General features: G+C 41.0%; 1 protein-coding gene across 3 annotated transcripts in view; it reads left to right on the forward strand.

The window, feature by feature from the left end:
• LOC137240717 (kinesin-like protein CG14535) overlaps window positions 1–14,492 on the forward strand; it is a 575,047-nt gene that overhangs the window by 256,834 nt on the left and 303,721 nt on the right. For all 3 annotated transcript variants that reach the window (XM_067767333.1, XM_067767334.1, XM_067767335.1), the window contains one exon: window positions 11,271–13,630. In XM_067767333.1, coding sequence (XP_067623434.1) covers window positions 11,271–13,630 — 2,360 coding nt within the window. The remainder of the gene's footprint in view (window positions 1–11,270; window positions 13,631–14,492) is intronic.

The following is a 14,492-nucleotide window of genomic DNA, read 5'->3' on the forward strand; positions in this document are numbered from 1 at the left end:
TATATAGCGAAAGGGTTAACTGGCACTGATGCGCATCCGTTGATACCGCTTTCGGCCATATGGGACCAATTTTTGAAATTAACTAAAGTCTTAAAAGAGTAGAAAATATAGTAACGCACCAAACGTCGCGCCGATATTTTTTACGTTCGTCGGCGAGGTGCGAAAAACGACGAAAATCAGCGGCGGCGTATATCTCTACTCCGAACAGCATCTTCAAGGCAGATTAGTTTTCACTGAGGAGCTTTTCATGGCAGAAATACACTCGGAGTGTTTGCAAATCACTGCCAGGGGCGACCCCGCCTAGAAAAACTTTCTTCTAATTGAAAAAATCTTGTTTCTTAAATTTTGATGATGCTTTGCCCAGGTCGTGAACCCAGGATCTTCGGTGTGGTAGGCGGAGAACTCTACCACCATACCATGGCGGGCGGCTCGTGCTAGCGTAGACCCTGTCTTATTTAGGATCTATATGTCCTAGTTGATAATACCAGATCTGTCATCTCCGCAACGTCAGATGCCTGGAGCAGTGATTTGTCATTATGATGCAACGTCGTCTGTGTACGCTGTAAGTTTGACGCGTTGCTCTTAAATTTGAAGAGTTGTCAAACAAAGTTGATCCTGCAGATCTGCTAATACATTTCTATAAACTTCGGAAATCCTTTTTTAAATTTAATTCATTGACTGGCGCTAGCTTCCCAAAAATATGTAAACAATTTTCGAAATACATTCTTTAACTGTACCCCTAAAAAGACTCAATGACTTTTCAACTTTGCTGCATTCTTTGTATGGCATATGACCACATGTCACAAGGCTTCACTACACCACCGTCAGTCAAATGCATTCGGCATTTCCGACACGCTTTCCTCCTCTAAATTCTTCCTACTCTAAATTCAATATGAGCATCGGTGTCGTCTGTCACGGATTTATTGTTGTTGCTGTTTTTGAAGCTATTTGTTGGTCATATTTTGTGTTGTTGGTATTTATATTTGGAATAGAAATTTTTTGTTGCGGTCGCTATGTTTTTATACTCAGTTGAGCAGAGCTCACAGAGTATATTAAGTTTGATTGGATAACGGTTGGTTGTACATATATAAAGGAATCGAGATAAATATAGACTTCCATATATCAAAATAATCAGGATCGAAAAAAAATTTGATTGAGCCATGTCCGTCCGTCCGTCCGTCCGTTAACACGATAACTTGAGTAAATTTTGAGGTATCTTGATGGAATTTGGTATGTAGGTTCCTGAGTACTCATCTCAGATCGCTATTTAAAATGAACGATATCGGACAATAACCACGTCCACTTTTTCGATATCGAAAATTTCGAAAAACCGAAAAATGCGATAATACATTACAAAAGACAGATAAAGCAACGAAACTTGGTAGATGAGTTGAGCTTATGACGCAGAATAGAAAATTAGAAAAACTTTGGACAATGGGCGTGGCACCGCCCACTTTTAAAATAAGGTAATTTAAAAGTTTTGCAAGCTGTAATTTGGCAGTCGTTGAAGATATCATGATGAAATTTGGCAGAAACGTTACTCCTATTACTATATGTACGCTTAATAAAAATTAGCCAAATCGGAGAAGGACCACGCCCACTTTTAAAAAAAAATTTTTTTAAAAGTAAAATTATAACAAAAAATTTTATATCTTTACAGTATATAAGTAAATTATGTCAACATTCAACTCCAGTAACGATATGATGCAACAAAATACAAAAATAAAAGAAAATTCCAAAATGGGCGTGGCTCCGCCCTTTTTCATTTAATTTGTCTAGGATACTTTTAGCGCCATAAGTCGAACAAAAATTAACCAATCCTTTTGATATTTGGTAGTGGCATAGATTTTATGACGTTAACTGTTTTCTGTGAAAATGGGCGAAATCTGTTGATGCCACGCCCAGTTTTTATACACAGTCCACCGTCTGTCCTTCCGCATGGCCGTTAACACGATAACTTGAGCAAAAATCGACATATCTTTAATGAACTTAGTTCACGTACTTACTTGAACTCACTTTATCTTGGTATGAAAATTGAACGGAATCCGACTATGACCACGACCTCTTTTTCGATATCGAAAATTACGAAAAATGAAAAAAATGTCATAATTCTATACCAAATACGAAAAAAGGGATGAAACATGGTAAGGTACGTGGATTGTTTTATTGACGCGAAATATAACTTTAAAAAAAACTTTATAAAATGGTTGTGACACCTACCATATTAAGTAGAAGAAAATGAAAAAGTTCTGCAGGGCGAAATAAAAAACCCTTAAAATCTTGGCAGGTACTACATATATAAATAAATTAGCGGTATCCAACAGATGATGTTCTGGGTCACCCTGGTCCACATTTCGGTCGATATCTGGAAAACGCTTTAACATATACAACTACCACCACTCCCTTTTAAAACTCTCATTAATACCTTTAATTTGATGCCCATATCGTACAAACTCATTCTACAGTCACCCTTGGTCCACCTTTATGGCGATATCTCGAAATGGCGTCCACCTATAGAACTAAGCCCCACGCCCTTTTAAAATACTCATTAACACCTTTCAATTGATACCCATATCTTACAAACATATTCTAAAGTCACCCCTGGTCCACCTTTATGGCGATATCTCGAAAAGGCGAACACCTATAGAACGAAGGCCCACTCCCTTTTAAAAATACTCATTAACCCTTTCATTTGATACCCATATCGTACAAACAAAGTCTAGAGTCACCCCTGGTCCACCTTTATTGCGATACCTCGAAAAGGCGTCCACCTATAGACCTAAGGCCCACTCCCTTTTAAAATACTCATTATCTCCTTTCGTTTGATACCCATATTGCACAAACGAATTCTAGAGTCACCCCTGGCCCACCTTTATGGCGATATCTCGAAACGGCGTCCACCTATGGAACTAAGGATTACTCCCTTTTAAAAAACTCATTAACACCTTTCTTTTGACACCCATATTGTACAAACAAATTTTAGGGTCACCCCTGCTCCACCTTTATGGCGATATCTCGAAACGGCGTCCACCTATGGAACTAAGGATAACTCCCTTTTAAAATACTCATTAACACCTTTCTTTTTATACCCATATTGTACAAACAAATTCTAGGGTCACCCCTGGTCCACCTTTATGACGATATCTCGAAAATGCGACCACCTATACAACAACCACCACTCCCTTTTAAAACCCTCATTAATACCTTTAATTTGATACCCATATCGTACAAACACATTCTAGAGTCACCCCTGTTCCACCTTTATGTCTATATCCCTAAATGGCGTCCACCTATAGAACTATGGCCCACTCCCTCATAAAATACAGTGTAATACCTTTCATTTGATACACATGTCATACAAACACATTACAGGGTTACCTCGGTTCATTTTCCTACATTGTTATTTTCCCTTATGTTGTCACGATAGCTCTCAACTGAGTATATAATGTTCGGTTACACCCGAACTTAACCTTCCTTACTTGTTGATAGTAAATTTTACGATGTCAATGTGGCATGTGACATGCAACCAGTCACATGCTACACTTGTTAAATAAAAAATTTTAAATTCGGCCAAACAAAATTCTGCTCCCACTCATACTCATTCTCATTCATTTAATGGAGAACTTTCCCCACTAGTATAAGAGTCTATTTTTAAAAAAGTTGTGAGTCTGTAGAACCTGCAGTAGCGTAGGTATATAGCCAGTGCCGTAGATGTAAGAGGAGTATGCAAGTAATTGGAGAAATTCAGTAGTCACTGCTGCTCTAAGAACTGGCCTTTCGAAAAGTCCTAAATTTAGGTTGCGGGAAAGAAAAGACAAGTACATAAGGACATATATTTCCGCTTGAATGAGGCTGGAAGGACACATATCTAGGACCTATGAAAATGGCCTGCCATTCGATAATTTTAATCAAAGTCATCGGGGTCAACCCATTTACGGATGCAAAGAACTACACCAGCTTCAATTTGTTGTGTTAACAGTGCTTCGCCACATTCAATAGCTGCGGCTAATCACATCTTCTGATCAAAGTTCTCTAACGGGAGACCAATGAAACAAGCAGTTTCAACAGGGTTAGACGATAGAGAAGTTGCTGTAATAGGCCAAAGTGCCACATTATAATTGAAGGTACAGCAGGTGTCATATGGGGATACATTGCATATGACTGGAGAATTCCACTTCGCTATCTACTGTAAAGATGCCACAAAAGGTATTGTCGGCAACTTAAAGTTGGATTAATGGTTCCGACGTAGTGGAAGGGGTAGGGTCTGCGGTATACTGTGCTAATCCGGAAATAAGCAGATCCTGCAGGCTGCCGGATTACTGTAGCATTTTCCAAGTGGAAATATTAGCCTTAACCAAAGCAATAGAAACCCTGGAAGAGAATAGCTTAAGCTGCAACCATGTTAACTTTTATAGTGACAGTCAAGCAGCAATTAAGGCAATAATCTCGCATAGCACAGCATCTAAATGCGTGTTAGAGTGTAAGCAGTATCTGGAGAGAATCGGGACAGGGAGAATCTTACACCTATATTCGGTGCCAGGGCATATTGGAATAGACGGGAATGAAAAAGCGAACGAACTAGCTGAAAAGGGCGCATCCCTTGAAGCTTGCTCCGTAGACGTCCCAATTAGACTGGGCGAGATTAAGCGAAGGCGAGATGTGCACATGATCGACCAAGCGGGAAAGACGTGGGTTCAAGCGCGGGGCTGTAAAGTGTCGAAGATTATGTGTAGGTCTTACAACCTTAGACTAACAAAGTTGCTTCTATCATTGAAAAGAGAGGACTGTAGACTCATGACGGATATTCTGACGGGACACTAATAGCAACAGCTATTAGGAGTGATACAGCTGTCAGATCTAGAAGCAGCAAGTGGCTTAAGTCCTAGGAAGCTTCTTGTATTTGCCAAGAGGACGGAGTTATTTTATAACATAGGTCCTGGTTTTTGATAGGGTTTTTCAGTTTGGTCGTTAAAACAAACTTCTGGTAACACTACGCACTCAGTCAGTCTATGTGAGGTCCTCATGGACCGGCCAGTTCAACCTAACCTAACCTAAAGTTGGATTAAGTTCATTTGTTGTACGTGGAATTTCTCATATCAATCCACGAAGACAGATATGTCCATTGCCAATGTTTTCTGTGAGACCCGGGTGGTCAACATCGTCAACTCAGAAGGGCTGACTCCCGTTAGAGAATGCTGATAACAATTTTTGAGTGATAGCGTCTATTGGCTGTGTCGAAGCCTAGCTACAAAAAAAAAAAAAAACAACTTAAGAGGAAGGGAATTATCAACTTCCATGATATTCTACAGACTTCAGCCCCACACGTCACAAAAGAAGTACCGAATCGACTCCTCTTCCTGCATTCAATGATATTCCCCAGCAGATCAGCTTTTGGTTCACATTAGGAGTTGTTCGCGAACTCATAGATATTCGATACCAAGCGAAGAAATATAATGGAATATTTTTTAAAAGGCGTCAACGACGCTCGGAACATAAGACCAATTGCAGATTTTATCAGTCAATAAGATTTTTCTATACCTGCAGATATTTTGAGGATATTTCAGCTATAGCAGCTTTTTTCATTTTTGGGCAATTAGTAGTAGCTCGATTTCTATCTATATAAAATGATTGGCCAACCAAAATTTTAAGTACGTAAGTGTTTTTGAATCAGAAGTTCCGTCCCGCAGTTACAAGGGTTATCGAAACTCAGATGATTTTAGTCCAAAAAAAATCAGGTGCCCCGCAACTCCAAAACATTCACATGCTACTTAGCTGACTCATCGGTAAATCAGTTCACTAATCCATCGGTGCTCTCATCGATCACTATTCGCTTGAGATAGGTGAGGAATAAAGCTAGAGGATGGATTGGTGTAGTACAAAGAGTTCGGTTGACTCACACTGAAGTTTTTCTGTTGAACGGTTTTTGATAGTGCTAGCAGAGGCTAATGGGCTCTATCAGACTCCGCAGCGGATTGGCCCTCATGTCAACCACGGCTTTTGGTAGCTGTGGCAGAATATCCAAACTTTGGAATCTCTGCCCCTCATATGAGTGGTACCAACTAAGCGATATTGTGTATTCTCGTGAAAGGAAGTGATTTCGTTTTACCTGGTTTGCCAATAAGCCCGCAGGATTGTCATGTAAGAGTTGTTGTTGTTGTTGTTGTAGCAATAAGGTCACTCTCCGAAGGCCTTGGCGAGTGTTGTCGATGTTGATGGTCCTTTGCCGGATGCAGATCTGGTACGATCCGGTAATAAGCACCATAAATGTACTAGCCGGGCCATCTCTTGGAACGGTTTGGTATGACCACATGAAACCTTCTAGGCCATCACGCCCTCCCACCACCTGGATCTATCGGAGTTCGGCCAGATTCTCGGCTGTTAATGAAACGGGATTCGCCACGGTTAGGTGAGGTTGAAAATTGGGTTTGGAGAAGCTACATATTGCGCTGGCAATCTCTTGAGAGGGTGGCCCTACACAACCCGTTGATTCAATTTGGTATTTTAGTTGCCTCTTACAACACGCATACCTACAGCGGGTATATTCTAAGCCTCCTAATCCGCTGGGGAGTCATGTCAGAGTTACATTTTATGCTTACCATGCAGGGCTAACAATATATTTCTTTTGAAGTGGATTGCTCAGTAATCAGCATATTCTACCGAGGTCATATATCAGGTTGTTAGCAATTGAAAGCAGAGCTGATAGAACTCATATCATTATGATCTGGTCTGTTGTCCCTACTCACCTACCCGCCAAAGTGCTGGTGTTTAGCAGCAGGCGAATAAATTCTATCAGAGTAGTAACGACAAGTCGTAGATTTGAGATAACAGTGTCACCACGATTTCCGCAGGATGAATAATGTTTCAATCCTCCTCCGATGTCAAGCAAAGCGTCATTATAGATCACTCGAAATCGAAAATGGAGGGGCATCAGATAAACTCCTTTTGCAAAAGGTATGCTGTCATAGCACCATTCGCCCCGAATAACTCTAGACCACATACTCGGGCTGCTACGTGCGTAAAGTGTTTAATAGGAACAACAAGTTGTTGATAGGTCTAACATCGACGGAAGGGACATACAAAATTACATCCTAAAAAAAAAAGGTTATTTTTTTTCTACCTCAGACTATTGGTGTAAATATGAGCCAGTCATTGATAAGAAATCCCAAAAGATCTCTTGGCTTGCATAATAATAATAACAATCGTCTTCGGATGCTTGTGCTAGTTTAAAGTAAGGATGCCCACGCAATGGCTCTTTTGGCTCCCATCAACATCACTTTGGCTCCTGCTGGTTCCCAACAACAACCAAATCGATATCGGTAGATTTACATTAATAATAATCAGATCATGCTTTCAATTTCTAATTCAAAAATGTGTTGGTCAAACAAACGGCAAAAAAATCGATCGACTCATTAACTTTGGCTCCCGCTGGCTCCCAACAACAACCAAACCCGATAAACAACTCCTCCTCCTTCTATGTTGACGCTCATGTGCGGGGAAGTGCATTGTATTCTTCAGATTTTTAGCTCGTGTTACATCTAAATTTCATTGTTTAATATCCGGCATCATCACCTTTTTTTCTTCTTCTTGTCTTTTTACAACTTGTGTTCATCTCAATTTTATAGGTCGGTGTATCATGGTTTGATGATTTGAATGACTTAATTTTGTCTGCTCGGAAACGATTTTCGTGTGTTCGCATTTTAATTGATGATACGTGATGTCGTAAAGTTAAAACTACTCTGTAGCTCTATTGTTCGTACTTGGCACATTTGATTTCGGTGGCATTTCGAACAACTATGAAGCATGTAAACATAGAATTTAAAGAGATTGGCATAATAAATTTTAATACATTTTAACGCATGGTTGCTTGTGTAATTATGTAGGTGGATATGGTGCTGTAATTTGCAGGGGGAGATTGTTAGGGGGTGTTGTTGTTGTTGCAATGCGATATGCACAAATGACAGTTTAGTGAACAGCTGCTGCTGATCACAAAGTTCATGGCTGGAAGTAGAAATGTTCACGCTGCCGTAAATCAATAGCTTACTTTGTTGAACTCACTTTGTCGCACGATAGACGGTCACCCTGTGTGAAACCTCGTTAAGTTTCGAACTGCTCGGATTCCTAATTCTGACTGAGCTAATGGCGTTGCTCAAAGTCATTTTGCACGAAACGCTTAACAGGCTGATTCCGCGGTAGTTGGCGCAATTTGCAGGATATCCCAACTCCTTGACTGGGCAAAGAACACTTAGATTCCAATCGTCGACATTATTTTGCATACAAATTAATGCATGTTACTTAGCAACTCCTCGCCGCCGTATTTTAAAAGCTCCGCTCATCATAGTTGGGTGGCGGAACATTTATTCCATCATCATCGATTTCGAGCTCGTGTTCATCATTCTCCCCATTTGAGAGAGCAGAGAAGTGTTCCATCCATAATCTGAGTACTCCCGTTACTAGGTCGCCGTCTTCGATTTTATAGGAGTTTGTCCCAGGCTTAAACTTACTGTTTGTCGTCGAATTTTTTAGCATAACTTGCCTGCGTTATTCCTAGTGCCTAACAACTCGAGCTCCTCGCACTCACGCCTTTCGACCTCTGTTGTTTTCTTTCCCTAAAGGCGTATCGTTTCCCTTTTTCAACTCGCGATAGCGTTCATACACTCTTCTTGTTGCGTTCGCCTTTAAGAAAACCCTGTTGGCAGCGTCTTTTCTTTCAGTTGCAACTCGGCATTCTTCATAGTACCAGTTTTTTTTTTTCACGGTGGCTCAGAAAGAAAAAAAATATCTTTTGGCCCATCCTAGTGCACACACAAAAGTTTCGGGCTTATTTAGCAATTGTGCTGAGCAATGGCACAATGCTCTCATTAACGTTTCTCGCGCTGAATGGCAGCAGCTGTGAGTTTAATAGTTCTATATACAAGAGGGCTTTTTGACCAAAATCTCAGTATGCACCTCAGCTGGTGAGTGTAATATACATCCTCATGCCCATTTTGAACTTAGCTGGGGATCGTCTTTTGTTAAAAAATGCTATAGACTTTTAAAGACTATCCAGATCTGTTACTACTATGAGTTTTATTACAGCGCTGAATAAAGATATGGTACTCGATAAAATCCCGCTCGCTTCAGAAAAAACGAACGCCGTGCTGCGCTGAGGTAGTTCATCGACTACGGGGTACTAATCCCATCATGTGATCTCATACATGACACAATTGCTATAATGAAAACGGTAGCTGCCTGTTGTTGTTGTTGGATATAGAAGCAGTACGTTCCGGAGCCCGAAAATCTCGAGAATGATTTAAAATTACCACATTGAACCTGCTAGGCCATCTCGCCCCTATTATTTATTCGTAAAAATTCTGTATCATTGGAAACTTACATTTGAGTACAATTAGAGAACCACACTTGAGTACAAGTTGAGAACTATTTTTTTTTTAATATTTGATTTTTTTATAACTAAGATCCGGACCCGAGTTTTAGAAATCTTGCATGAAGCCTGGAGCCATCTCTAAAGTAGACCAATTTCTGGAAGCAATTTTTCTAGAAGCTCTTTGATTTCTGGTTGACTAACAAACCACATTGCCTCATTCTGCCCCACTTCTGAAACAGCATATCATATAAGCACTTGATAAGTAGTATTCAGGGGATCTGTTAACGTCTGTAAGGTATTCTTCTTCGTCTTCTAGCAAATATAAGATTTTATTTTCATTTCACGTTAGAACTTCCCTCAACAAGATAGCTTCAATATGAGGCATGGCCACGCCAATACAGAGGTTTCCAGCAATAAAAAAGAAATATTGGAGGGACTCATCCAAAGGTAGGCTGAGAGAACAAACTGTGTCTTCTGGCTTAGACTGTAAAGATAAAGGCGTTAAATTGATCGGAAGAAAATAAGTGTTTAGTATCATTCCAATAGTTATGCGGCCCAAACATTAGACTTGTTAGGGTGCAGTCTGCACGGGTTAAAGTTTTACATGCTACAGTATCTATTTGAGTTGCGCCATTGTGACAAACGTTAAGGGTATAAAGTCATTACTGCGCGATGATTCGTCATCAGATATCTTACTCAACTTCTGCAAAATATCTTCCTGGTTAGTGGACGTGTTCTAAATTCGAACAAAAAGAACAGCAAGGTAGACAATTGGTGTTATCTCTGTCGATTTTACTATCCTACCATGCCCTTTTCTTATTATGAAAGATAGCCGGAGATTGTTGACCACGCAAATAACTACACTATTCAATTTTTTTTCTTGAAGTGCCACCATCGAAAGTCTTCAAAGTAACTTGATCAGAGAATGCGGTACATTGGCTGGTCTTGTATTGTTTGGGGTCGCTTTAAGTGCTTTAGCGTGTTGCCAATTGTAACGTGGCAGAATTTTCCCTTTGGAATGCATACGGGCAGAGAAGCAAAAGCATATTGGGAGTATTCCACCATACTGCATCGGTCTGCTTTGTTCAAATTAATGTATTTACTTTAATTCCTTGTCAGAAAGGCAGTTTGCGAGTCAATACAAATAAAATTAATATAAGAATAATTTTGTAACGAACTCTGGGTAATTCCTGAAATTTATACACCTTCTGCTAACGTGTGTATCGCTGAACTGTTGAATAAATAACTTCAATATTCAGTAATGCAATATGGTCTTTATTTAGTTTACTTTGGGAGTAGTACAATTATACTCAAATATCACGTACTTCACAACAAATAGCATGTTTAACTAAAACTGATTGGTCATTCCTCAGCTTGCACTGCTTTTATACTCTCTGTTGCCTCTTCACTTCGAGCTGCAAGTTATGTGTGTGCATGTACATAAGGTTGGCTGCTTACTGTATTTGTTGTTGTGATTATTTACTAACAGCATAGTGATGCTGATATTCGTCACAATATATTTCCGAAGATATTTTGGCCGAGCGTCTCTTCCAATTTGCCACGTGCAATCTTTTAATTTTTCCCACAAATTTGCTGAGAAGCTTTTCATGACGGAAATACAATCTGATTGCTGGCCAAAAAATTGCCAAGTGACAACCGCGCTAGAAATATTTTTTCTAATTGAAGCAACTTTTTCTAAAGATTTTATGTTACTTTTACTGAGCCTTGAACGCGGACCTTCGGTGTAGTAGGCAAAGTGAAGGAGTCATGGTATACCTAAAACAAGTCATTGTGACCATTGAAGTTCGGTACAACTCCCACATATCAGCGGAAGCTTCTTCGCTTGTCTCTCTTAGCTCTCCTAAAAAAGTATGCCGTAAGCTAATAAATTATTCTTTTTATTTTGTAGGCCTCAGTTCATCGGCCACGACATAATGCGGCCGGTAAACGTGATGCTGCGTCCAAAGGGCTAGCTACAGCGAATGGGACGACGGCACTCCAACAACAACGACCAAGCTTCCATCAATATCAACAACAACGCAGATTACAACAACAGCTACAACAACAAAAACAACAACAACAACTACAGCAAGTAGCGACAAGCAACGAAAACTCAAATATCACACAAAAGCCAAACAAATCAAATCGAAATTGGAGTGAACAACAGCAGCTGGAAATTCGACGCCAGCAACAGCAACAACAATCAATTGCCACTCACACTGCAACGAAACAATCAATTGCGGTAGCAATGCCGCAATCATTTCTGGCTGGTCAAAGTAAAACGACAACAAACCAAAGAGCAGAAAGTGATTTGTCGCCAACTAAGACAAGTCGTATACCAATGCAACAACAACAGCAGGGCCAGCAACAACAAAGCAATTTTAATCAAATATCAAAAACCGCTACAAACCTATTGAACGATATTTACGAGCGTCACTTGTTAAGCCATACAATGTTTCCGAGCGATGGAGCTCACGAAAAACAGCAGGAGGTACAAAAGCAGCAGCTGCAGCATCAGCAACAGCAAATGATGCAACAACAACAAGAACAGCAAAAACAGCAAAAGCTACTGCAACAACAACATGCACTGAAACATCAGAAGCTAGCGCGTCATCATCAACAGCAACAAGGCTTCTTGGCAGCACATCAAATGGGACATGAAGTGGAGCCCAATGTTGCAAGCGCTGCAACTCAGCAACAACAACAAAATCAGCCACGTCACTTTTCGACGACCGCGCATAACGAAAAACACCACGCAACACAAGATGTTGCTACAAAGTCGTTAGCAACATTTGTGCCCATACATAGCGTCAACAAGCAGCATGTTGCACAAAAACCATTACACTTTTTAAAATTACCGCCACCACCACCAGTGCCACCCACCATATCACAAAACCAACCATTGACCGAGAAACGAACTTCAGCCGATTTGGGTAGCTACAAATCGTATCATGAACATTTTCAATTTTCCGATGGCTATGTTGAGCCGGTCGATAGTCGGCCACATTTTCTCTTGCAATCGGATACAGCTAATGCAAACCAGCTACCACCACCACCTGCGCCACTCAATCACGTCTATGAGACAATCAAAGAGCGACCACCACTGCCGCCGCCAAAAAATGTTGGCACATATCCGGGAATAGATGCTGGAGGCTTGCAAAGCAAGGACAATGAGGCACCGCCACTTCCACCATCGCGGCAGTTACGTGGCAGGCGTTCGACGTTGGGTAATAATGGAAATGCAGGTGGCACTGCTGGAAGAGTAGCAAAGTTGGGGCATGATAAACGTGGCACAGCAACAACAACTGCAACAATGAATAGTGGACACATGAGAGTAGAAGGTAGCGGGCTTGGGCTGGGGGGAAAGCTCAATAGTAAAATGTTGCCTATGCAGCCGCCGGCTTATGTTGAGCCGCCATACGCTGGAGTGCAGCAGGCTAGTCAACAAATGCAGCAGCAAACACAGCAGCAGCAACAACAACGACACAAATTACAACAACATCAGCAATATAACAGCGCACAGCGCACCAAAGCTGATGGGGAACAGCGTCCTTACCTATATCAGAAATTACGTGAGCAACAACAACAAAAACAGCAAATGCAACAACAAGTACAGCATCAACAACCACAAAGTTCGCAACAACAAATTACGAAATTAGCTACACATCCACATTCCGCTCAGAACAACCAACAGCGCGAACATCCTTTAGGTGCACATGCAGAGCACAATGGCGCACAGCAACAGCACCAACAACAGAAACACACCATCAGCGTTCAACAAAAGCGCGCTGCTGCAGCAAAGTCTACTGAAATTATGCTACCCCAATCAGCCGCTATAACGAGCAACTCAAAAGCTACAGTGCACGCAACACCCACCAACACTGCGTCACTCTCTACTACCGCCATTGATGTTTCTGATAGCTCAGTAGAGTTCTTGTTGCATCAAGCCGGTTTGCTGCATTCACATGCTACCTCATTAAGGGCACATCACAGCAACATCAAAAATGTACAGGCAACTAATATTAATAGCAATAATAGTAATAATACAGCCGACCACATTGGCGCTCACACCAGCAATAGCATTATAGCATCCTCGCACCCGACGCGTCCCACTGCTCTACCAATCGTTTTTGAAGAGGATACTGGCGAATTTCAAGATGTACTTGTACTCGAAGAGGATGGCACTGCTAAATTGCCTTATCGACATGGTAAAATTGAGGTGCGTTTGGAGACCGCACAGGCGATGGTGGCGGCTGCTTATTATGCCAGGTAGGTGTTTAGTTAATTATACCCAGTAGTGTTAACTGATGCGATATGGCTTGTCAAATAATAAGTCGATCGATCCGTTCCATGCTAAATGTATTCTTAACCTCTTTGACCCCGTGATACTATTCAGCATCCATCACTCCATCATAACTTGTCCATTTATAGATTATTATATTAGTCCATCCGTTCCAACGTATCTACTACTCTACATCCGATCTCAAAAAATACTTTCTCCTCTGACAGTCCAAAAAAAGTAATCTTCCTATTCTGCAGGACGACGACTGCTCGACGGAGGTTTTTCTTTCTGACCTCGAACCTTAATCTTTTTTATTTTTTTTATTTTATATTTATCTCATTCTCGTTGCGATTTGCGTCAACTGTTCAGCTTAATTGTCGAGTATATGCTAAATTTCGCAGACGGGTCTTCTATTATCGAACGGAGTCGCCATGGTTACCGCGTTTCATTCTGAAAAACAACATCTTGATATGGAAGCCCGGCACACCCCAATGTATGGAGTTTTTTATCGCGCCGAGGAGTTTAAGTCGAGGTGGTTTTTATGGGACTATCTGCAACTTATGTAAATATTTGTGACACTTCCTATCCAAGGCAGGACCTGAGGTTATAGCACCAACTTTTAGTGAACTGACTGAAGGAAGTGGTAGGAAGAGGGACTCCATCTCGTCACCTCGTAGTTGATCCACATTCCTCAAGCCGAACACCGATGAATTCTATCTTCGGTTAAGTGTAGGTGGATTTTGCTGCTTAGGCGAGGGATTGCCTTTGTAAACTGGTGAGCTTGCCCTACCCGGACAAGTGGTAGGAAGAGCGGCTCCACCTCGTACCATTGTACCCTTTTCTCTAGTC

The sequence above is a fragment of the Eurosta solidaginis genome, chromosome 2 (assembly GCF_040869045.1).
Source record: "Eurosta solidaginis isolate ZX-2024a chromosome 2, ASM4086904v1, whole genome shotgun sequence".
NCBI classification, from domain to species: domain Eukaryota; kingdom Metazoa; phylum Arthropoda; class Insecta; order Diptera; family Tephritidae; genus Eurosta; species Eurosta solidaginis.